The 26,282-nt window shown below is 34.0% G+C and overlaps 1 protein-coding gene across 3 annotated transcripts in view; it reads right to left on the reverse strand.

Annotated features, from left to right (window-relative positions):
* SLF1 (SMC5-SMC6 complex localization factor 1) overlaps positions 1-26,282 on the reverse strand; it is a 66,533-nt gene that overhangs the window by 26,685 nt on the left and 13,566 nt on the right. Inside the window, exons 5-14 of one of the 3 annotated variants that reach the window (XM_045847997.1) lie at positions 23,185-23,347; positions 15,583-15,735; positions 13,333-13,479; positions 12,074-12,217; positions 10,846-10,968; positions 9,664-9,717; positions 8,523-8,681; positions 7,547-7,710; positions 5,376-5,507; positions 4,632-4,797 (exon numbers count right to left, since the gene is read on the reverse strand). In XM_045847997.1, the coding sequence (XP_045703953.1) occupies positions 4,632-4,797; positions 5,376-5,507; positions 7,547-7,710; positions 8,523-8,681; positions 9,664-9,717; positions 10,846-10,968; positions 12,074-12,217; positions 13,333-13,479; positions 15,583-15,735; positions 23,185-23,347 (1,405 nt within the window). The remainder of the gene's footprint in view (positions 1-4,631; positions 4,798-5,375; positions 5,508-7,546; positions 7,711-8,522; positions 8,682-9,663; positions 9,718-10,845; positions 10,969-12,073; positions 12,218-13,332; positions 13,480-15,582; positions 15,736-23,184; positions 23,348-26,282) is intronic. The other 2 variants (XM_045847999.1, XM_045847998.1) reach the window with 2 other exon arrangements.

A 26,282-nucleotide genomic window follows, 5' to 3' on the forward strand; every position in this document is an offset into this window, starting at 1 on the left:
AAGTCCCCATAACTTCTAACTGCAAAAACCAGAGGGGAATGAGTCAGTAGAAGAAACTTCTGGAGTCCCAAGAAGTTCTTCCTAAAGAATTCACACAGTCTCACTTAGACGCACTCCCTCTGAGCCCCACATTGCAGTAGCACCTTGAAAGGCACCAGTGGCATACAGGGAGGCATGAAGTGTCAGCAAGGGGCCAGCATTCTCACAGACAGAGGCAGGCATTGTTCTTTTTCTGAACCTTCCCCCACCGGGAGCCACAGAGTCTGCAGATGGATTCCATATCTGAGATTAAGTATTAGTCAGATTGACCTACCCTGGAGATCCCCTGAGGCTCCTTTCCACCCAACTCACAGGCCCAGGCAGCTGTTAATAGTGACTCTTCCATATGAATGGCTGGTCTTGGCTCACACTTCACAACTTACCAAATCTTCTCAAACAAGCAACAGCTGACCCAGCGAGCTCCCAGCCCTCATACCTCTTGCAAGGTGATCCCAGGCCTGACACTAGCAGCAGTCAGCCTAGATTCACAGCTTAGTTTCCCCTAGGAATCTCCAAGCCCAGCACAAGTAGCAGATTGTACTCATGCAGAGTGGCCCCAGGCATAACAGAAGTGGGGACTGACCTTGGCCTACACCATCCAGGGAACCCCAGGGTCTGTGCACCCAGTGGACAGTTAAAGACCACATCAGAACACCACCACTGTGCCTCTCTGTACAGCTGATTCTCCATAGAGGGCAGAGGTTAGTGGTCCATGGTCACAGCCAGTCCTTGAAGCTAACTGGCCTGGGTAAATCCCCCCATTAACCTGCTAACAATAATCAAGGCTCAACAACAAGAGGAGGTTGTACTCAGCCTACACTGAGGGTGCATACCTCAAGTACCCAGCATGGGTGATAAGGAGGATGTGCAACTGGACCCTACAGGACACCTACTACATTAGGCCACGCTATCCAGACAGGGAGTCATAGCAGCTCTACCTAATACACAGAAACAAAAACAGGAGCCTGCCAAAATGAGAAAACAGAAAAACATGGCCCAAATGAAAGAAGAGATTAAAACTCCAGAAAAAGAATTAAACAAAATGGAGATAAGCAATCTGTCAAATGCAGAGTTCAAAACAACAGTTATTAGGATGCTCAAGGAACTTAGGACCTCAACAGCATAAAAAAGATCCAGTCAGAAACAAAGGATACACTGATGGAAATAAAAGACAATTTATAAGGAAACAACAGTACAGTGGTGGATCCAAGAATCAAACTAATGATTTGGAACATAAGGAAGAAAAAAAACAACAAAACAAACAATCAGAACAAGAGGAAAAAAGAATGCAAAAAATCAAGGATAATGTAAGGAGCCTCAAGGACAACTTCAACTGTTCCAAAATTCACATCATAGGGGTACCAAAAGCAGAAAAGAAAGAGCAAGAAATCGGAAATCTCTTTGAAAAAATAGTGAGAAAGAACTTCCCTAGTTTGGTGTAGGAAATAGACATGCAAGTCCAGGAAGCACAGAGAGTCCCAAACAAGATGGATGTAAAAAGGCCAACTCCAAGATGCATCATACTTAAAATACCAAATGTTAAAGATAAAGAGAGAATCTTAAAAGCAGTTAGAGAAAAGCAGTTAGTTACCTATTGGAAAGTTCCCATAAGACTGTCAGCTGATTTCTCAAAATTGCTAAGAAATATTCAAAGTCATGAAAAACAGGGACCTGCATCCAAGGTTGCTCTACCCAGCAAAGCTATCAATTAGAATCAAAGAGTAGATAAAGAGCTCCCCAGACAATAATAAAAAAAAATAATGGAATTAATCATCACCAAACCATTATTATATGAAATGTTAAATGGACTTACTTAAGGAAAAAAATCAAAAGTATGAATAATAAAATGGCAAAATATACAAATCTATCAACAATTGAATCAAAACAACAAACTAAGCAAACAAGAAGAACACAGACAGAATCATGGAGACAGAGAGCATTATGATGGTTGCCAGATGGGAAAGGGGTTTGGGGGAATGGGTGAAGAGGTGAGGGGATTAAGTACAGATACGTAGTTACAGAATACCATGGGGATGTAAAGTAGAGTAGAGGAATGGAGTAGCCAGAGAACTTATATACATGACTCATGCATATGAACAATGGTGCTGGGATTCCCCGAAGGAGTGTGGGTGCTGGGTGGAGGGCGGCAAAATGGGAAAAATCAGGATAACTGTAATAGCATAATCAATAAAATATAATTAAAAATAAATAAATAAAGTATAAATGAGAGGGTAAAAGAGAATAGAAAGAGGAGGTAAAATATAAGTTTAACTGAACTTAAAAAGTAGGAGAAAATGGATCAGAGGAATTATTAGAATAGAAACTATATATGAATTTCCCTTAATCTTAAGGTAGAATAGATTTTATGACATTTGACACCAGATGTATGTACCTTAGTTACTATACTAACTGTTCCTGAAAATAATATTACCTAGCTGGCAATTATAATACTTTATCAGTCATGAATGATAGGATGGCATTACTATATATAAAAAAGAAGCTGTTACAAAAACAAAACAAATGAACAAATTCACAAAGTAGATTCAGAAGAGTTACTTAGAACAATTATCAAGCCTGAGCTAATTAGGTGATACAGAACACTGTAAAACAGAGAAAATACATTTTGGCCCTAACTTGTTATGGGGTCAAAAAGAAAAGTTCAGTTATTTCAGAAAGCAGATATCACATAGGGCTCATTCCTTAACCAAAATTCACTATTAGAAATTAACAACAAAAGCATAGACAAATAAAATCCATTAACAGTAATAAAACTCACCTAGTTAGAAGTTGTAAAACACTCTTACAATATTTCTTGGATCAAAGGGGAACTTACTATTGAAAATAAAAAATACTTAAAAAAAAACCAAACAATAAAAGCAGCCAAAAGTATCAAAACCTGTGAAATAGATCTCAGAGTGTATTCAAAAGGCAGTGTATATTAAGTGTATATGTTAGCATAAAGACTAAAAAGAAAAAAGAATGAAACATTCATGTAGAAAAGACACTAAAATAATCTTAAAAATATAAGCAGAACTTAATGAAATTAACACAAAAAAGTAGATAATAAAGTCCCAAAGGCAGATCATTTTGAAAAGGAGAAAGGTAACTAATATTTATTTATTTTTATTTTTTTAAAGATTTTATTGAAAAGAGAGAAACATCAGGGTGTGGTTGCCTCTCCCATGCCCCGCAACTGGGGGCCTGGCTTGCAACCTAGGCACGTGCCCTAGACTGGCAATCAAACTGGTGACCCTTTGTTTTGCAGGCTGGCGCTCAATCCACCAAGCCACACTAACCAGGACACATAACTAATATTTAAAATTAACTCAAATTAGGCACAGTATGTTGCTGTGTACTTTATATATTTTACTGTATTTAACCTTCCCAACTACTCTTCAGATAGCTAATACACTAAAATCACTCCATGTTAAATTCCTAATGGCAAGCAAAAATCTACCTCTAAACAAGTAGTTCAGGAAATAACATCCAGAAAGGTAGTTTTAAAAATAAGTAGGAATTATTATTAGCATGAAAAACATTGTATAAAATCATAGGTTACATTACAGAAATGTACAAAAGTAAAAGTCTACAATGACAAGTAACTATAAATTTCTTTTTGTTGTTTTTCTTTTTTTTTTTTAGTTCTTTTACTGGAGTTTTGATCTGTTCCCTCATTTGGGCCACATTTCTTTGTCTCAGAACACCTATTACATTGTAAGGGGCACAGTCTTAGGTATTCTGTAAGGTGGGGCAATCCACATTGCTGCTTTGTGGTGCTGTCTGGGGAAGGGGCCAGGGAAGAAACAATGCCACTTACTTGGCTCTTGCCCCACTTTCCATCACTTCCCTGACTTTCCACAAGCTGATTGTACCCTTTCAGGTGCTGATTCCCAGGTGGGTGGGGTTGTATACTTACTAGGACCCTGTGGGCCCCTCCAATGGACTCTCCTGTGAGACTGGGAGTTTCTCCCACTACTGCAACCCTCATAGATTTTTACAGCCAGAGGTTTTTGAGTATTTAGTTTCCCCCAGGAACTCTGGGTTTTGCAGTCTGTCTCACTCCCCAGTGGTTCTTCCCAGCTTATCCACCTGCAAATGTGGAACTGCCTCATCAGCCAGGCCCCACCTCACCCAAACAGTCTACCACCTTGCAGCTCATCCTCTCTGCCCCTCCTACCAGTCTCGGTGAATGTTTCTTTAACTCCTTGGCTGTAGGACTTCCATGTAGTTTGATTTTCTGGCAGTTCGGTTGTTCTTTGTTTTTAAATTGGTTCTAATCCTTCTTTTGGTTGTGCGAGGAAGCAAAGTATTATCTACCCATGCCTCCATCTTGGCCAGAACCTCATAACTATAGATTTCTCATCATTAAAGATCAAATTAACTATCTCTAGCTCCTACATCCAATGTGAGATGACAAAGAAAGGAGTCTCCAAAAAACCTTTTATCTTAAAACGAGATAAATAAATAGAAAAGGATGATATATTTAGGTTTGTTATAATTTTTTTCAATTCAAAAAGTAAAACAAAAATGTATAATTCAAAGGTATACTTTTTTCACATAAAATTATTCATCTGGGAATTAATTCTACTTACATCATTGGACTTATATTTTTCCTTGTGAGAATATATAGTCCACTCCAAAAGCATATTTACTTGTTTGGTGAAAAGCCCAGAGTTCTCACTTCCTGACCAGAAGATTTCAAGGAGAATTGCCTTTCCCGTTATTTTCAGACTCTGAGAATCTGACCAGTCATACAACCTAATGAAAGTATGAACAATAGTATATCTTTATAGTCAATTTGATCACTACAGTTATTAGGCATAATATCTTGTCAGTAAACAAAAAAAAATCAGCAATTTCTGATACAGAAAGGTCATAATACATAAAAATTATAATATGTAATTTTAAGAAAGGATAAAATATAAAAAATGGCCTGAGTTCAACATAACCACCAATAAACACAGATAGTAATCTAACTTTGCTCAAAACATCATGAATATTAGATTCAGTGTTAAAACCTAGTATAACTTTTTACTTAAGCAACTGAATTACTAAAGAATTAAAAAATACATAAATCATGAAAAATAAAAACACTCTCACGCATTGAAATATACAAGTTAGTGAAAGATAAATATGTGAACTAAGGATACATTAAAAAGAGTATATAAACCTCTACTGCCACTGAAGTACTGTATCTAGAAAATATGTTTAAAAAATAAATCTAGACTAGAAAACTAGGTGATTTCTTAAAAAATATGAATAAAAGTGATTAGAAAAATGGTATGTAAAACAATCTAAACATAGAAAAATGAAAGTTTTTTGCAATTAAAACTTACTTTTGACTCAGATGTCGTACTTCACTTTCAACTAAGTTAAAGAAAAATTTGAGCAATGTTAGGTGGAGTACCTTAGGGCCAATAATATTTTCTGAAATTTGATGACAAAAACTTTCATTGAAAAGGCAAGACCTGAAATACAAGAACCCAACAAAAATACAATCAATTTATTGAGTTACTTTGTGAACAAAGTATTCTTTTTTTACAGCGTTACTGGAATTTTAATGAAATGTTTTTTAAAAATTTAAAGCAAATTCAATAAAATTTTATTCATATTTTCTTCCTTTACAATTTCAACCATGTCAACTATTTCATAATAATACAGATCTAATGTCTATATTTTTCAATGACTGTAATGTTTAACAATCACCTGGTACTCTCCCTTTGTATTCTTCATATCACTGATAAAGAAAAAAAATGAACTTCATTAAATCCTTTTAATTTGGATGACCAGCTATACTCTCAACTTGTAACTCTCCATTACTATCCTCTTATTCAAGATAACTTCTTTCATTAGTTAGTAAAATAACTAATTTTAGGGCTATTTTTTAAAGTTCCAAAAATCCAAAATATATTTTCAGTCTTCATAGTAGTCCTGTAAAACAGAATGTTCCGAATGATGGATATGGTCGCATTGTTTTGACGAAGCTGACAATCACCAGTTGCCCATAGCTGTGGCCTTCTAAATCATCCAAAGAGTTTTTGTGGAGGAATGTTCAAGTTTAACGCAAACTTGATGCAGACTCATTGTTCTACTTGCTCAGTCATTTTGAACGTGACAGCCACACAGTACACATGCTCACTCAGTGGCGTCTACGGCCCCCACTGACTAGTACAGTGAAGTCATTGTTGTCAGATCACATTGATATGGCACAAACCATTCTCATTATATCAATAGTGGTTGGACATTTTCTGGACAGACCTCATATAGAGGGGCTAAATCATGAAGGGTCTCACATGTTTTTCTTAGGAATTAAAACCCTCCCCTATAGATGATATGTGAGTTAATGTAGGACTTTTATCTGGGAAATGAGAAGATCACTTTGGAAAGAGCATACTGGGGTACTTTGGAAGATAAAGGGAAAATAGTGAAATCAAGATCAACAAAGCAGGTATTACAATAATTTACATGAAAAGCAATGAGGGCTTTTAAAATAAAGGGAATGACAGGTTTGGAAATTAGGAAGATGTCCACTACATAAACCATATATCCTCAAATCCTATACCTATGCTGGGCTAGTGCTATTGTGTTAGAATTGTGTTTATATCCCAGTCACCTTCAAAAGTGCAGGAACTGTTTTTTATATAATTTATCTTCTTATCCCTGAAATGTAGCACAGTGCCTGGCTCCCAGTAAGTATTCAATAAACATCTGTTGAAAGAATGAATAAATGCATGCTAGCTAGCAGTTTAGCTCACTTCAAATATATCACAACTCTATAATCTCAAATTGATAACCAAAGGTCAGCCAGACTTTGCCTGGCCAGTCAAGTATTCTTTCTGTCACTACTATGAAACCCCTAAAACTGGAACACCTGGATAAAAAGAAAGTACTTCCCAACAAAGGAAGGCTATCAGAGACAGAGCGTATCAGAAAAGAATGGGAAAAACAATTAGTTCTTTTCTGGAGAAAGGAGAATAGGAAGGATTTCTACAGAGTAACATCTGTAAGACAAGGAAGAAGCATCTAGATAACAGCGTGTGCAGAGGCACAAAGAGATGACATATATAGAAAACAGTAAGTTCAGTTTCAAAATTCGAATTACTAGTTGAAAAAATACAACAAACACTGAAACAGATATCGTATACAGTTAAAATTTTATGCTTTTGATGACCACAGTTTGACGTTGATATTCATATTCAATAAATTATTTTCCCAATTAATTTTTAAAATATGCAAACATTTTGTTAAAAATAAAAACAAATAATTTAGCTTTCCTGTAAGTCCATTTTATGCATTCAATAAATATTTATTTTTTAAATAAACTGATTGACAAACATGACCAATTCAGATGGGGACTTTTTTATGAGTTTTGTAATAAATACAACGCAAACATTCTATACTCATATACACATTAAATTTTCAAAGACAGGTATTGTACTTCTTTCATGAATAAAAAAGCATAACTACTACTAAGTTAAATTAAAGCCTCATCTGGGAAATTCCTTACCTGATAAGCACTTCTATTAGAGACCATGTTCCTTTCATACAGGTTGGACACTGAAACAATTCTAAGTAATATCTTGACATGGCTGGGGACTTCCAAGGAGGATGCAAGTGAAGAAGTGCCGACAATATATGGAAGTATCGACCAGAATATGTATCTATGTTATCCTATTATTTAAAAAGAAACAAACAAATAAAAACACTACAGCCAAAAATATAGTTTCACCAGCTATTTCAGTATAAAACTCTAATAACCCCAGCCTAACTTTCTTGAGAAATGTGTTTGAACAAAAGACCAGATGAAAGGATCGTATTCAGCTAATTAAATACAACAGAGGGAGTCACACTCTAAATATGTATCTATACATTAAGTAATTCTAGCTTTTGGGACTAACTTATATGAAATGTTCGTTTTACTTTTACCGACAGTGGTGAGACTAAGAGTTCCCAAATGTGACCTAAAAGGAACTGAAGGTTAGAAATTTTCATACAACATTCTTATTACCAACGTTAGCCTGACATAGCTTACATCTGTTATTTCTTCAAACTGGCACTTAGATGATGGACATGATTAGAGAGTTACCTTTCACACTGTTCCTATTAGTTTTCATAGTTTAGAAAGCATGTTGTCTGTCTATACTATAAATAAAAATAATTATTATCAATGTACTAAAGGAGAGGTTTTACCAGATGGCATCCTAGATCACTGTAGTCAAATTTTGATGTTGGATACTTTACTGCCATGGAAAAAAAATCAGATAAATTTTATCCAAGACAAAATTACCTTGGAAATTCTGATAAAATAAGTTAAAAGCACTCAGTAATACCCAGTAAATAATTTAAAACCAGAAGAGAAATGGTAATATATGGGTATCACATTTCCTATTAAAATCAGGGAAGTAATGAAGAGAAAATAAGCTGTAAACATACAAGAAATGAAAAAAATGTTCACCTTTAACATTCTTTGAAACACTTTTTACCTGTAGAATGTTCTCTAGAAGAGCATGAAGAAGGCATACAGGAGGGATATAATGTGCTTGCAAAGAGGAAAGTTCTTCAATCGCTTCTTTAAAAAACTGGCCTTCTATGAGACTTTCGATTAAATGTAATACACCTCTGGGAAATTCAGCATTTTTAACCTAAGAAAGGAAAGATTCTTATGACTAAAAGATAAGGGTCATAGAATTCTGGGATCAAATCCTGAATTATCAAGGAGCCATAATCTCCTCATCTATATAAAGTGATGATAAATCCTGCCTTTACAACTTCACAGAATTATTACATGGCTCAAAAAGAATTATTTATATAAATGTGTTTTACAACTATAAGGCACTGCAAAAAATATATTACTGTTTTATTTATTATTCTCTGTTGCCTTACAAAGTAAGGGGAAATACTATCTCTAAAAGAAAACCCTTAAAAGGCATTTGCAATGTCTGGCTGATAATGAAGAAATCTAAGTCAGAGTTGCAACTACACATAATTCACAGGTGTAAAATTATATTTTTATCTTTCTTTTAAATCTATAAGCAAACTATGTCTCTTAAGATATACTAAATACATGAGAATTCATCAAGCACCATCAATATTTTCTGAAACAACTGCTATGATAATCATAACATCACTCTGAGGGTAGACATAAATATAATTCTAAGAGTTCTACCAAACAAATTCCCCTTGGTCAAAATATTTTTTAATAATAAAAGTACTTTGAACTAGTCAAAACCCAAAAATACTCTTTTTAAAAGACTACGTGAAGTAAAAGTCATTTTAAAGAAATGAATAATTATATAAAGGAAATAGACATTTGTAAATATATTACAACTTTAGAAGTAGTAATTATAAAGCTATAAAATGTGAGAACAGGAGTATAAAACTCACTTGTGATGAGCACAGCTAAGTTTTTCATTCCTGTTATTAGCTTTTACTACCATATAAAATTTTTTTAAGCTTTGACAAAATAGTATTTTTAGTTTTCATTTCTAGTAAAAAAAACTACAGTAAAACTTAACAGGAAGCTTTGTTGTGCAGACCGCACATTCATTTACATCACATAACTAAAAATAACAAAACACAAAGCTTCATTTTTGCCCCTGTCAACACCCTACTCCCTGCCCTTACCTCTACATTGTACACTGGTTGTTTATCCATTCTAATGCAGCTGTATCTGATAGCCTACAAAACAGCAATCAGATTAAAATTAAACATTTTTAGTAAAAAAAAAAAAATAATACATTTCAGCTTACCAACTTTGGCCAAACTTATAAAACAGATTCAGGAAGATCCATTATGTTCATAATGGATCTAATACTCATGTATCCTCAGGTTAGGGATGTCTATCATTTAAGGTAATGGTACTCTGATGAGTATGAACATTCTCTATTTTCTCCTTCTAAATTAAAATAAATTGAAAGGTAAAGTCATGTTTACTTTGAAGACCTGGAGAGGTCCACTGTCCTTAGTATTCTAATAATTAGAAATACAAATAGGAAGAACATTTTGTATAAGGGTCCATAGGCAAAAAAACCACTGTCATATTTTTTATATAATCAGTTATAAATCTTCCTCTATTGTTTAAAAATACCTGTAACTGTATTTGTTTAAAAATAGAAAAAATATCTGTAACAAATACAGAGATACTATCCTGATTATATAAAAAGCTAAAAACTTTACCAAGTAATTTTTCTTGAACCCAATAAACAGCAGAGGCCTTAGTGCAATCAAGTAGACTGAAGTAGAAGACAGGCAGGAGCCCCTAATGATATGGAACATGAGAATTGATTTTTCTAAGACAGCATGATAGAAAGAGGAGGCCTCCATTAAAGAGGGTAAGAAAATTTCAGCTAAAATTTTTCACCACTAGCTAAAGGTCACATGAGTGGTGCAAGACAACAGAATTCCTGGGAATCTAAGACATCAGGGGAGGCTGCACTTCATGGCAGGATCTTCTCCAAGGATCTCACCAAGTGCTTATGCAAAAGAAAGGAGACAGGATGGGAGACTAAAGAAATCCTCCCTCTAGGTGAAGGCCTGGGCAGGGTGAATGAACACTGGTTGCTGTGGGAAAGGCAGCAAACCTTGTTACACATAATTTATCTGTAATCATGGAGGTATAAAAGGCAGAGAATCATCATATTTACTGTATGGCCAAATATGTTACTATTGGTAACAAATTAATGAACTAAGAAAATTATTTTACAAGATTTAAACATAATAATGAGCGATTTATTATTACTACTCCTATATTTTGGTTACAATACAGAACAGGAAACTATATAAAATTTTCAGTATGCCAAGTTCTACCTGAGCTCTATATATGTGCTTCCTTAAGGCATTTTTTATTTCAACAATATCCACATCTGTCCTGATATCCTTGGTTTTTGAGTCTTTGGCATGATCAGTAAAAACAGAAATCTTCATTTCTTTCTGCATGGAAAGAAATGGAAAAAAGTACCTTAGGCAGTGTGCAATAGATAGTGTCAACACAAATGATTAGTATCACAATGGACAGTATAATACAAGACATATTTATGCAGTGTTAACCAAAGCAAAGATAATACTATATAAACATTATATAATGAAATTAAAAAATTTTAGCCCTGGCTGGTGTGGTTCACTGGATTGAGCACTGGCCTGTGAACCAAAAAGTTGCCAGTTCCATTCCCAGTCAGGGCACATGCCTGGGTTGCAGGCCAGGTCCCAGTAGGGGGAACGTGAGAGGCAACCACATATTGATGTTTCTCTCCCTCTCTTTCTCTCTCCCTTCCCCTCTAAAATAAATAAATAAAATCTTTAAAAAATAAAAATAAATTTTTAAAAACAAACATTTTGATTTGGAAAGTTTTACCTGATATTTACATATGTATTTTCTTAAGGTATTTTTCATTTTAGCCTGTCCCAAATCTTTCCTAGAGCCTCTCTTTTGTTTCTTGGTTGCCCTGTTCGCATAAAACATGATCCATTATTTCTTTGCCCTCATCATTCTCTGAAGAGCCTCCTGAATATATATATTAACATGCTGTGGTTTAAATTGTAAAGTAAAGTTATATGCTAGAAAATTAACCTAAGAATGATCCCATTTAAAAGACGAGCTATCTTACTAAATATGTCTGTATTACACTAGAAAAGAGAAAGGTAAAAACTAAGCATTGGATCAGAATGTGTCAACCAAACTACATACACGTTTTGTCTTAAGGTACTTTCCATTTTAAGAATTTTAGCCTCTTTTTTTGTTTGTTTGTTTCTTTCTGTTATGTTCAGGCAAAACAAAATGTAAATGAATATCCTGATTATTAACTCCAATTTCTTTGTGTATACATGTAAAAACACTTTCACTGTGAAACAAAGTTAATCCTAACATAAGTTACGCATATCACACGCGGTTAACTTGTTTTTGTTTTTTCTTAATAAGATGTGTAGGTTATATTTAACACAGTGAGCAATCATAAAAATCAGACTATTTATGTCTACATTATACTAGGGAATAGCCAGAAAAAATAAAAGCTGTTTAGCTTAGCTTACAAAGTTTTACCTGATCTCGGTATGTGTGCTCTCTTAAGGTACTTTTAATTTTGTCATGTTTGATGTCCTTCCTGGAATATCTTTGTTTTTCTTTTTTGTCTTTTTTCCTCAAAGCATAACTCCTTTGAATGTCTTCATCCTTTTTCATTTCCCTCTACATGTATTTAGACCACAATTAAACAGATGTCAACACGAATGCTGTATGTTCTAAAATCCAAATAAACTTAAGACAAGTATAATACACTTAAAAAAATAATAGTTATATGCAATAGGAAATCTCATCCACTGTTGGAAGGGGTATCCCATAAGTAAAATATTTTGGAAAAGAGTTGGATATTATCTAGTACTGTTGAACACGCCAAGTCTTTATGGCCCAGCATAAGAATTCTACTCCTAGGAATATATGGTAAGCTAGAGAAACTCTTGAACATGCACTTAAAACAATGTTCACACTATTGCCCTGGCCTGTGTGGCTCAGGTGGTTGGAGCATTGTCCTGAAAGCTGAAAGGTCACGGGTTCAATTGCCAGTCAGGGCACATGCCTAGGTTTAGGTTCAGTTGCAGGTCAAGGTGTGTATGGGAGGCAACCGATTGACGTTTTTCTCTCACACTGATGTTTCTCTCTCTCTCTCCTTCCCTTCCCCATTCTCTAAAAATCAATATTCATGCCCTCAGGTGAGGATTAAGAATGAATAAATAAAATTTAAATAATGTTCACTGTTTATGGCAGAATTGCAAAAATCAACCCATCAATAAAAAACAGACCAACATAAAGAAATCCAAAACTTATCAGTAGTAAAATAGACAAAAGATAAAATTGTGAAAAGATGGAAAATTATATATACCAGAAAAAAAAGCAAGTCAAAGATTTACAAATACCATGAACTGAAAAAAGTTCATTAACAGGCAAAATTAAAGTGAATGCATTGTTAGAGATATATATCATTAGGAATTACAGTGATGGCTGGTAAAACTATAATGAAAAACAAGAAAATAAAACCAATTCTAAGACAGAGCTCATCAATGGGTAAGAGGAAGAAAAGCAGATGCAGTGTGGAAATAATGCACATACGCAAGGAATACTGTATTTCTTAACCTAGTTGTTGGATTAACATAGTACTTATTTTTGTATTCTTTTAAAAACTATATACAAATTCTTTAGAAATACTTTTGTACTTATAGTTAAAAACAATTTTCATGATTGATATATTTGGTACATTTAGAAAAGAACTATAAAATCAATATTATTTTTTATTTGGAAGATCTTACCTGATTTTTATGTGTGTGCCTTCCTAAAGCTTTTCTTGTTTTCATAAATTTCAAATCTTTACTGGACTCTCTGAATTTTTCTTTTTTGTGATGTTCAATGAAAACAGAACAATTATTAAGATCTTCCTTATGATTTTGAATTTTTTCCTGCATGTTTACAAAAATATTTTAGTTAGACTATAGGTTAACCATAACCTTAACACAACCAAAGCAAGTCACAACAGAAAAACCCACTCAGGAAGGTAGCTTTTGTGCAACATACAGGTGAGATTAAATATAGTAAAGAGCCTTGTGAAGTATATTACATCACAGTTTTACTATGAAGCAGAAAAATGAAGGTTTTTATTTCACAAAGGCTTATATTATGTTTACATGTACATTTAATTAGGTGCTTTAATTTTATTAACTTAATCTTTCTGGGAATCTTTTTTTCCCTTCTATCATATGATTAGTCGAACAGAATATAGTTAATTTCATTACTTTACTTTTCCAAATGTTTGTAAAAATAATTGAGGCTGCAGATCGAATAGAATCTTGCCATTATTAGGCATATCAAATGAAACATCTCAAGAAAATCATTTTATAGTACTTAAGTATAATAACATTAAACAGAGTATGGTGTATCACAAACTATATTATTATATTAAGAAACTTATTTTATGTCCTGGCTGGTGTGGCTCAGTGGATCGAGTGCCAGCCTACAAACCAAAAGGTTGCAGGTTCAGTTCAATTCCCAGTCTAGCACACATGCCTGGGTTGCAGGCCAAGTTCACAGTAGGGGGCATGCGAAAGGCAACCACACATTGATGTTTTTCTCCCTTTCTCCCTACCTTCCCCACTCTAAAAATTAATGAATAAATAGTTTCTTTAAAAAAATAAATTTAAATTAAAGAAAACAAATTTCTATATGAATTATAAATGTATCCTCAAATCCTAAAAGGAGTTCAAGGTGTATATAAGCTATATTTTAATAAGTTCTATTTCTTTCACAAAATATCGTTTTGATTCTTTTTTTCATGTTCAATCAAAAATTTATTTTAATAACTTCATCATTCCTTTCCGAATTAAAAAAATTTATGTTGTGGTCTACAATTGCAAAAGACACATCAACTCAAATAGCCTCTTCTTAAGACCATGTACTTGTAGTTAATCATAGAAAGTAGTGGTATTCTCGTCCTGCCTGGTGTGGCTGAGTGGATTGAGCACCAGCCTATGAACCAAAGGGTCATTGGTTTAATTCCCAGTCAGGGCACATGCCTGAGTTGTGGGCCAGGTCCCCAGTTGGGGGCATGTGAGAAGCAACCACACATTGATGTTTCTCTCCCTCTCTTTCATCCTCCCTTCCCCTCTCTCTAGAAACAAATAAACAAAATCTTAAAAGAAAAAAAAGTAGTAGTCTTCTAAGTCACATAAATATCAATTATACTTTGGAAAATCCAGAAGAAATGTGAAAATATTTTAAGCTCTTAGAAAGTTTTATCTAAACTCTCCATATAAAATTTCTTAAAGTACTGTTCAGTTTATTAATTCCAAATTGATCCTAGAATTCTCTTCGTGAAATTTTTGATAAGATGCAGTAAAACAGAATTTGTTTTAAATTCTTTCCTAGTCACATCTAAATACATTTTAGTTTAGACAAGTAATAATTACTGGACTAGTGATGTAGTAAGTTAACTCAAACAGTCTGTTCTATAAAACAGTATAAAACTGAACTAATCATGCCTTTTTACGGTTGCTATTTAAAAATTTTTACTTGACAGCCATGTATATGCTGTCTTAAAGTTCTTTGCTTCAAGTTCAAAGTCATTCCTGTTTTTTGTTTTGCATTTTAATCAAAATAGAATTCATTTGTGTCATTTAAAAACATGTGTTCTATATTCAGTAAAATACTTGAATTCAGATGATGAATTATGAATATACATAGTGCTGATAAAAATCCTTTATGCAACACATTATATTAAGTATAGAGAAAATTTCTAAGTAATTATCATGTGTTGGGAATATACTCTGTATTAGGAACTATGTTTCCATATGCATATATACATTATTTCAAAAAGAATCTCAAAACAGAGACATAGGGCAATATCCTAATATGCTCAAATCACAGTCTTTAAAACACAGTTGGGTTCAAATATCAGCTCTGTGGTTCCAAAATCCATGTTATTTCTACCATACATCGCCTCTCAAACAATTTTGTAAGAACCAGAAATGTACATTTTTTTTTTTTTTTTTTAGCCAATGAAGTTTTACCTGGGTTCTACACATGGTCTCTCTGAAGGCATCTTTCATCTCAAGAAAACCTGTATCCTGAAAACCTTTCCTGAAATCTTTGTTACTTTCTTGATTGCTATGTTTAGTCCAAACAGAACTGGTTTGGGAATCTTCATCATTTTGAATTTCCTTCTGTATGTATGTAAAAATGGTTTAGACAATTAAGTATAATTTTAACATAATTCTACTTTTTATGGTATTCAACTTTATCTATAATTGCAAAATACTTTGGTAGCCAAACAAGTAGGTGAAATGCACTCTCCTAAATTAAAGATTATTAAACCTTAGTGAATTTTTTCAGGGGGAAAATCATTATAACAAAGGTTCTGAATAATAAAGTGATTTCCAAGTATCTCAATAAAAGCTAATGCTTTGTTGGTCTAGTAACAAATCCTTTTTTAAAATAATTATTAACAAAATGACTTTATCAGTCGCTGTCCAAGTTAAAGTTACAATCTAGATACAACATTTTCAGATTATAGATTACTTCTAACATTATTTTTCAGTTTTTTACTGATAAGACTTTTCATTTGCAAGTATTCATTCCATACAGAGAGAAAAACAGGCTGAGTAATAGCTTCACTTAAAGAAATCCAAATTGGTTCATAAACCACCTACCAATAATTTAAAAAATACTTGCATATATACATGTATAAATAATTCTAGAAGTTTAGTCGGGAGCAAAGATGAGTTCATGACAGTTCCCAAATGCACTTATGAAAGGGTATTCAGAGAGTCACTACCTTTACACAAAGAGACTAGAAAAATCACTGTGCTCCTAGGGAACAGTTATGACATACCACATTTTTCGTACTATAAGATGCACTCCCACCATGAAATTTGGGCGGAAAATGGGGATGCATCTTACAGTCCGAATGTAGCTTTACATTTACATTGGTGAAATATTATGTTATTTATGCTATTAAATATTTTACCACATTTTTTGCTTCAAAAATGTTTTTTTCCTATTTTCCTCCTCTAAAACCTAGGTGTGTCTTATGGTCTAAAAAATACGGGTAAGCTAGAATGTGGTAAAGCCTGTGGTGCATCTTTGGTTCCTTTCCCTTATACTAAGCTTCCTGTGTAGGTACCAGGCTCTTTACCAGGCTCCAATCCTGCAAACAGAGAACAATCCCTGAGAGTAGCTGACTGAATTAAGTGAAACTGAAAATTAAAAAAAACAAAACAAAAATGAAGATGTTTCTTCCTTCTTATTTCTAGCATCAAGGAAAGAATTACTCTGTACAAATAACAATTTCTGTTGTAGACAACTTGAAGTGGGATAAAATGAGTTTCTGGCTTTAAATTTCACATGGTTGACAAGAAAAGATAAATCCTCAGCCCCACCTCATTACGAAATGTCTAAAATACGGGATAAATTAACCCCATATAGATTCCGGTTACACATAAAATGCAAAAGAACATACCATTATCATTAGCAATTAGGCAAAAACATGCTTTCTAATCTTGAATACATTTACTTATGCATCCATTTCAGATGCCATATATTGATCTGTGAATTAGGAAGTACACCGCAAGCACCCTATATAAATGAACTAATTCAACATCATAACCTGATAAACTATTGTGTTTGGAAGACTTAAAATAAAATGATCTGTTTTCTGGAGAGCCAAACAAATGATCAACATACCCATTTTTCCAAGCAACCAATAGTCTCTCCAATTGGCTGCTCTTATGAAATTTATAGGAATTATTTTATTTATCTATAAATATTCATTTCTTATTTCTTACTATAAATATTTCCTTTATTCCAACTACATACTTTTAGTATACTCTGTTAAGTGATGGTCTCCTATATGATGTAGGAAAGAAGGGCCATGTCTAGTCTATTTTATATAGCATAATGCCAAGTATATTCCAAACAGATGACCAAAAGCCTATCACTCAGTAGATCATTCTGTTACCTATGAATAGAGCAGAGCAATGTGGCAATGACTGTTGGCCTGGCCCGATTCAGATCTTTGACTTGGTTTCCTGTTCTGGACAAGGCAGAGGTATAGTCTGACCTTCAGATCTTATTACTTGATTTGCTATGGCATTTGCCATGCAACTTGAATGAATTCGTGAGACTGTACAGAGAGCCAGAGAGGTCAAATAAAAAAAACAAGATTCTTTTGAGTGCTCTGTATGATCTTTAACTCGTATTTATGCCCTAATTCTTAAATGATGTATCATTATCCTCTGATTAACTACTAGTGTATGGTATTGTTTTTAAAGAATTCATTGGGTATTTTTAACTACCCAGAAAGAGACTAGGTGAATACCAAGGGAACCTAATAATGCCCAAAATGATAGAAAGAAAGGGATATTTGAGGAGGGAAGCCTTAAAATTTATTGAGGGCATGGCCTTAAATTTTTGATATGACATAGTCGTGGGATCATGGGCAAATTACTTAACCTGTACCTCACATCACTAACTGCAAAGGGGGCCATAATGCATACCCCACAAAAACATCAGATTTAAAATAAGATTAAGCATTGAAAATACTTAGCATGGTAATTAGTAATTACTTAAAAAATATTAGCCCAAAGTAATAGTTGTAACAATTCTCACAAAAATTAAAGTATTACCTTCTACATACAAAAGAAACTCATTCACAGGATAAATAACTTTCATATGGTCATGAGTAAATAAATTACAAATCTGGGTCACAAATTTGTGGATCTGTCTCAAAAACTGTATTTTTAATTATTCCTACAACATTTCCATGAAATTTTTCTGTGGTTAATTTCATTTTCTTCCTTAAGCAGGTAGTTAAGTATTCCTAAGTATGCTCTCCTTTCTGCGATGCCTTCCTTGGGTTAAACAAATGAGACACATTAGTCATTTTTGTTTCTCTGCATTCCTGAACCTTGAACACCATTTTACCAATGCACGACATACACTAACTGTAATTAATAGTTTCAATGTACTGTTTTCACCACTAAATGGTAAGTACCTTGAAGTCTGAGGTGCGGTATTATTCATTTTCCCTAGTACATTGCATATTGCCTGGTACAACAAAAGTTTTCAATATATATCTATAAACCTGAACTAAACAGATTCCTGATTCTGTTACTCAGATTTCTAAAAGGTGTAATTATGTTAAACAAAAGTTTACTTTAACAATTTCCTAATTGTTACTTTTAACTCAGTCAGTTTAATAGCAAGTTTTAGAGGACAACTCAGAATCCATCTAATGAATAATGTAAATATGTTCTATGCCAAAGTTGTAGAAGAAAAGTGAGACATCAAAATTAAGTATTTTCTCCTTGGAAGTGATCACAAAATGCCTTTATTTGGACTGAATGGTTATGAACTCCTAGCTGTCTTAAGCCAGAATTTATAAAACAATGTATCCTAAAAACAAATATAAATTGGAGATTATCTGACAGTTTTAGTTGATATATTATTGCTTCCCTCCACTATGTCAGCAGCTGAGTCTGAAGGTTTTCAGATTACTGCAAAAAAGATTGTGGATAAAACATATTGTATTTTAATCATTTCTTTCCATGAAAAAAGGAAAACTCAGGTACTTTTACTAACCTGTGTATTTAAGAATGGCTTTCACTCTGTAGACTCTATCTTTAATTCTACCTTTAAGATAATTCTTAACTTAATTCTACCTTTAAGATAATTCTAAGTTAATTCTACCTTTAAACTGTTCAGATATGTAAATCAGGATGCTTTTGGCTGCAATAGAAAACTAACTTAAATATGGAAATATGCTACCTCACCGAATGGCAATGTAGTCTAACACTAAGGTTTCAGGGTTGGTTAATCCAGCAACTCAAGTATCTTAACAAGGGCCCAGATTATGTCTCTACACTTTTCTCTCTAAAGAGTTGGTTTCATCCTAAGGCTACTTCTCCTCATAGTCAAAGAATGGCTACTAGTAGTAATTTAGGTTGCATCCTTCCATCTTCACATTTAGCAGGAGCCAAGCTACCAGTGGCTTTCTTTTCAGAATGACGAATAGACTTCCAGGAAGTTTTTATGTATCTCTTTTCATGTTGTGGAGATCAGACCTGGTTCACAAGCCCATTCCTGGATCAATCCCTTTCAAGGGCCATTCCTTGAACTAAGGTCAAATTTCCAATCTACAATGCTGCTATTCAGTAGGAAAAGGTAATTATAGAATAATATATATATACCTTTGGAACACTCAAATGTTTTTTATAATTTCCCTATTAACCTGACAAACATAAAATGAGAACTCATGTACCAGGCTTTATGCATGATTCAGATATAACTATGGAAAAGACATCCTTGATGACATGGTGGTGCTTTTGGTTTAGTAGGGAAATAGACATTAACCAAATAATCAGCCAATTAATTATAACTATGATGGGTAGTATAAAGCAAAATAATGGTATAAGAACACCACTATAGGTGAACCTAACTTTATACAATTATAAGGAGGCTTCCTTGAAAAGGCAACATTGTCTCCAGAACCTGAATGATGAGCACAGGGAGTGAGAGAGTAGTGAGGAGAACATTGCCAAGCAGAGAATATAGCTATTGAGAAGACACTGAGGTAGAAAGTGGCTTAGCCTGTTAAGAAACTGGGAGAAGGGAGTTTTGTTATAGTAGAGTGAGCACAGAAAAAAGTGGAGCAGGATACAGTTGAAAAGGTAGGAGAGACAGGAATCCTATGGGAATCTGTAAGCCGTATTAGAGGTTTAGAACTTTATCTTAAAGCAATGGGAGATCACTGGAGGGGTTTAAATAGGAGAGTAACAGGATCAGAATTGTTTTAGAAAGAACACTTTGGCTCTTCCTTTTGAATAAAGTACCATGAACCAGAGAAAGAAAAGGGAAGAGTAATTAGGAAATTAGCAAGAGTGTTAAGATAGCATAACAGGAAGACTAATTAGGACTCTAGTCCAGGAATACAGGGTAAAGAGGATAAACTCAGTATGATGATAGTATAACATCGAACTAAAGCTTTTGCACAGCAAAAGAAACCATCAACAAAATTAAAAGACAACACACTGAATGGGAGAACATATTCATCAATGATACATATGATAAAGGGTTAAGATAAAAAATTTATAAAAACCTCACAAAACTCAACAGCAAAACAAACAAAAAACAAAACCTAAAACAACTCAATTAAAAAAATGAAGCTGAATTAACACTCCTCCAAAGAGAACATATAGATGTCCAATAGACATATGAATAGATGCTCAATGTCACTAATCATCAGAGAAATGCAAATTAAAACCACCAGGTGCTATCACCTCACACCTGTCAGAATGACTACCATCGATAAATCAACAAACAAAAAGTACTGGCAAGTAGTAGGAGAAAAGGAAACCCTCCTTCCACTGCTGGGGATATAGACTGATGCAGTCACTATGGAAAACAGTATGGAGCGTCCTCAAAAAATTAAAAATGGAAATGACTTATGACCCAGTAATTCCACTTCTGGGAATTTATCCAAAGAAACCCAAGACACTAATTAGAAAGATATACAGGGTAGGGCACATATAGGTTTATAGTCATAAGCACACAAAACAGAGTTTATTCTTGTATTATTTATTGTATTATTTTCCATAAGAACTACTGTAAACCTACTTTTGCCTCACTCTGTATCCACCCTATGTTCACTGCAATGTTACTGACAACAGCCAAGATGTGGAAGCCCCCCAACTGCCCATCAGTAGATGAGTGGATAAAAATCTGTGGTACGTTTACACAATAGGATACTAACAGGCCTTAAAAAGGAAGGAAAATCTTATCTTTTGTGACAGCATGGATAGACCTGGAGAGTACTATGCTAAGTGAAATAAACCAGTCAGAGAGAGAGACAAATACTGTATGATTTCACTTACAGGTAGAATCTCATAAAAAAAATAAACCAACAAACAAAATAGAAACAGACTCATAGATATAGAGAACAGACTGGCAGTTGTCAGAAAGAAGGGAGTTTGGGGGGCTGGGTGAAAAAGGTAAAGGGATTAAGCAAAAAAAAATGTAAAGACAGAGACAACAGTATAGTTATTACCAGACAAAAAGGGGGGGGCGAGGTAAATGGGAGGAGATAGAAGAGGGTAAAGAAGGGCTACATGGTGATGGAAGGAGACTTGACTCTGGGTGGAGAGCATATAATACAATTTACAGATGATGTACTATAGAATTGTACACCTGAAATCTATGTAATTTTATTAACCAATGTCACCCCAATAAATTCAATAAGACGTTTAAAAAATAAAAATTTTAAAAATTTTAAAAAATAAAAATAAAAGGAGAAAAGCAATTTGATAGAAGAGGTATTTGAAATAAAATCAATAGGATTTGGTAACTGACAATTAGGGAATAGGGCAAGGAAGGTTTCAAAGGTGATCCCCAGGTCTCTAACATGAATTATTACACAAAAGCTTATGGTTTCTTTTGAGATAAAAACACCAAAAAAGGAGCCAGTTTTTTCCTGGAAGATCAAGGATCAGTTTCAGATAACTTAGGTTTCTCTTCTACTTGAGTGACCCTTCTTTAAAATTCTTCTCTGCTTAATCCCAAAGGGGTTCTTCTAGGGTTGTTTCCATTCAAACTACTTAAGCAGTGGTATATGCACCAAGTGGGAAAAGGTAGGCAGAAGAACAAGAAAATATTTCTAAATCCTTAGAACTAGCTCCCTCTTTAAAAAATTGTATAAAATAACCCCCAAATTCCCATATGATAGACAGTCCATTGCTATTTTATTTATACTTACATTAAAATGCTTAAAATTATTTTGTGGTAAACATCATTAAAGCACTTGAAAACAAAAACAGAAACTCAAAATAAGACAATTTTAAATTTAATAAGCTTCTTTTAGAATTATCAAAAGTATTCTTGAATACTTAAAATAACTGAGTGCAAATGTCCTAAAATGTCATATTAATTACTTTCAATCATTATATTTTCAAAATTGAGAACATAATTTTATTATACAAGGGGACACACACACAAAATGGAATTATCTTTTGGATGGTGGGTGCCTTGTAGTACTGGCTTCCCTCACTAGGTGAGTGCTCCCCCACTAGGAACTCATCTGCAACCAGCTGGCATTGTTGTGAGAAGCTGCATTCAGCTTCAGTGAATTTTTTCTGAAGATTCTTTCAACATATTTGCCCATTTCATGATGGGTGATTTACAAGCACACCTGCTAGCACTGTACTAAGCATTCAGCAGTTTTGACCAAAAAAACCAGCATGACCCCCATGCCCGACTCTCCTCCTATTCACCTGATCTTGCCCCCAGTGACTGTTTTGCTTGTTTCCCCAGATGAAAAAGTCCTCCAAGGGAAACATCTTGCCATTGTGGAAGAGATAAACAAAAAAACAACAGAAGCACTAAAAGGAGTCAACATCAATGAGTTTAAAAACTGTTTTGAGCAGTGGAAATAGTCTCAATAGGTGTACTGCATAAAATGGAGCGTACTTTGAAGGTAACTACTAAAGTTTAAACCTGTAAGAATAAATACACAATTTTTTATAAATAAATCCTGGCTCTTATAAATAAATCCGTGCCTCACATTACTACATGGGTAATTTATAAAATAAACTTTAAGAAATATGTTCATTTACTGAACTTACCTCTAAAAGAAAATCCCCTAGATACTGAATTGGATAAAATGGAGCCTTAAAGTTATCTTTTTCTTGCTCAGCCTTGATTCTTGCATTACTGGCAATCACATGAGTTATTCCACTTGGTGAACTTTTCGGTAAAATAACATTTGCTTTTCCAGCCTCTAAAACTCTAAATAAAAATGTAAACAGTAAGTATATTCAGTCAAATTATCTAAATCAATTATACTTCCTTGGAGTAGGAGTACAGTTTTCTGAAAGGGGTTAAATTCCTTTGGTATATTCAAGTGCCATGAAGAATAACTATTGCAGTAATTTCTTAAATTATAAAATTTCCAGAGCAATGCTTAAGAAATGAGGCTATTCATTCTATTTATCAATTGCTTGATATGGAATAGGCTTTTAGAAATCAAAATTAAATTTACTTCCTCAGTAAAAGTTACCTTAATAAGCCAAAGAAACAATGAAAGAATTCTAAGGAAGTAGCTACCTCAGATTGCAACGCACTTCCAAGGAAATAATTCTGAACCACAAAAAAAAAAAAAAAAAAAAATGGAACTAGTTGCCAACCTTCTTCTAATTAGCTTTTGAAAAAGTTTAATTCTAATATACATTAGGAAATATACTTTACATTTAGAGTCAGAAGACATACACACAGACATACATATCCCTAAAGTTTCATGAAAAGTTCTGGTTCTGGCTAGGATTCAGAACGCCACAAGAGAACACTGCTACCACCTAATAAGAAAAAATCAAATAATCTACAAAAATCAAAATTTTGCCTGAACCTGTCAGAGAACTGAAGAAATAAGCCAACTAAGAAACTGAATTTCCATAGAGATTCCAACATTCAAACTATTTCACTTTTGCCAAGGTGCAGGAGAGAAGTGGCTGTCATCAAAGCAGGTAAGAATCCAGAAAAATTTTTTAAATTTTAGGCCAAGTGTAGGTAGAAAGACAGTTTACTCTTAAGTAGGAGTCCTTGACACAGTGAAAGCCCACTCTGAAATGCAACCTCTTTGCCACATGTAAAACCAGACCCACTTCCCTGGATCCTGCCCTCTCATATACAAGAGCCTTAAGCCATTTGGGTACGGGGAAAAAAGTATTCTACCATCAGAACCAAGGAAAGGTGCACTGCTTCTGCTGAGACTGGAAGTAAACCCATCTGCCTCTGTGGAGGGACAGGAAAACTGCAGCGCAGCCCAAGGGAAGATCTGCTGTTTCTGGTTGAGGGATAGAAGCAAAAGCCATCTTATCCCTGGAAGAGGGGCAGGAATGCCACTAAGACTGAGGATCCTGCACCAATACAATGCAGATATCTAACACTGGGTAGTGGATACAAATTCTTTTTTTTGCCCAAGACCCTATCCATAGATAGCAGGCAGAATATGGTTGCCTTGGGGGACTGAGACACAAACACTGAGAAAGTCCTAATCCCAGGAACCAAAAACACAAACAATGATTAAGAATGGAGTTTAGCCAGAACTCAGAATACACCAGCCCTTAAACCCCACTATAGAAATGAGTAACAAGCAAGACAGGAAGAGGATGAAGAGAGAATCCTTTTATGAGTCCATTTAAGAGTCCTTTCAGTAGTACAGGGACAACAGAAAGCTAAAAGTGAAGAAAGAAAACTAATTAAAAACCCTCTAGCAACCCAGGTCCCACACTAAGCCCAAAGATACGGTAGTCCACTGCTGGAATAAATTGAAACGATGCATTGAAGGTGACTATACCATTAACAAAACCCAAACCAAGCTCAACTGACAAGGTTAACTCAATTATCCCTACTTAACTGCCTTACAGAAGGGGCAGAATATGTTTTTGGATATAAATACAAGGCATGCACAAAAAGCAAGGGAAAAAAAATCATTGTCAAGATATAAAGGAATAAACAGGACACAGAGATGATCCAGACATTGAAATCAGAAAGTGACTTTAAAATAACTGCGACTGAGATGTTAAAAGATATAGGAAAAATTGAACAATCTACATGAAGAGATGGGGAACTCAGAAGAGAGCACAATGGAAATGGTAGAAATAAAAGACACCATATCAAAGAAAAATTTCTTTGACAGTGGACTGCACAGAACTGAGGAAGAAATCACTGAACTTGATGATAGGCCAATAGAAATTATACAATGAAAACCAAACAAACAGAGCAAAGCATGGAAAAACTGTGTAAGATAATTACAGGGTCCGAAACATGGGGACAGCACTCCATAAGGAAAAGAACACAATAGAATGAATACTTAAATACAATGGTGGAAAATTTTCCACAATTAATATAGGACAAAAACACCTGCACATGTTCAAGAAGCTCAGAGAACCCCAAGCAAATAACATAAACACAAATTAACACACACACATCTGGACACATAATCAAACCACTAAAAAACAAAAGTCATCTTAACCTTTAAATTTTAATTTCTAATTGTTCATTACTAGAATATAAAAACGATTTTTATATATAGTTATCTTGCGATCTTGCTAAATTCACTAGTTAGTACAAGAACTTTTTTTGGTAATTTAGTATATGACCATGGCTTTCAGAATAAAAACAATTCTTTCTAACTCTATGCTCTTATTTAGTTTCTTTGCCTTATTGCACTGCCTAATACTTGTGGAAGTGGTTACAGTAAGCATGCATGTCTTGTTCCCAATTATGGGGGGGGGGGGAGGGAACCCATGATATTAAGCTGGATTTTGTCACAGATGTCATTTTTCAGGCTGAAATTACAAAAATCCTTAATAAAATATTTGCAAATATAATCAGTAATTATTAAAAATGAATAATAAACTATAATAGTTTATCTCAGGGATAAAAGTTTGGTTTAACACTTAAGAATTAGAAGAATATTTTACCATATTAACAGAATAAAGGAGAAAAGCCAATTATTTCAATAGATGTAGATAAAACCTTCAGAGCAATCCATTTATAATAGCATCCCAAAACAGTGAGTACCTAGGATTAAATTTAACATATGCACAAAATTTATACAATGAAAACTATAAAACATTAATGACAGGAACTTAAAAATAATTAAAATTAAAAAAATTAAGAAGGCTTTGATGGATATACAATTTGATAAGACAACTCAATA

Source organism: Phyllostomus hastatus, unplaced genomic scaffold (genome assembly GCF_019186645.2).
Source record: "Phyllostomus hastatus isolate PE091 unplaced genomic scaffold, TTU_PhHast_1.1 phas_contig_58, whole genome shotgun sequence".
NCBI classification, from domain to species: Eukaryota; Metazoa; Chordata; class Mammalia; order Chiroptera; family Phyllostomidae; genus Phyllostomus; species Phyllostomus hastatus.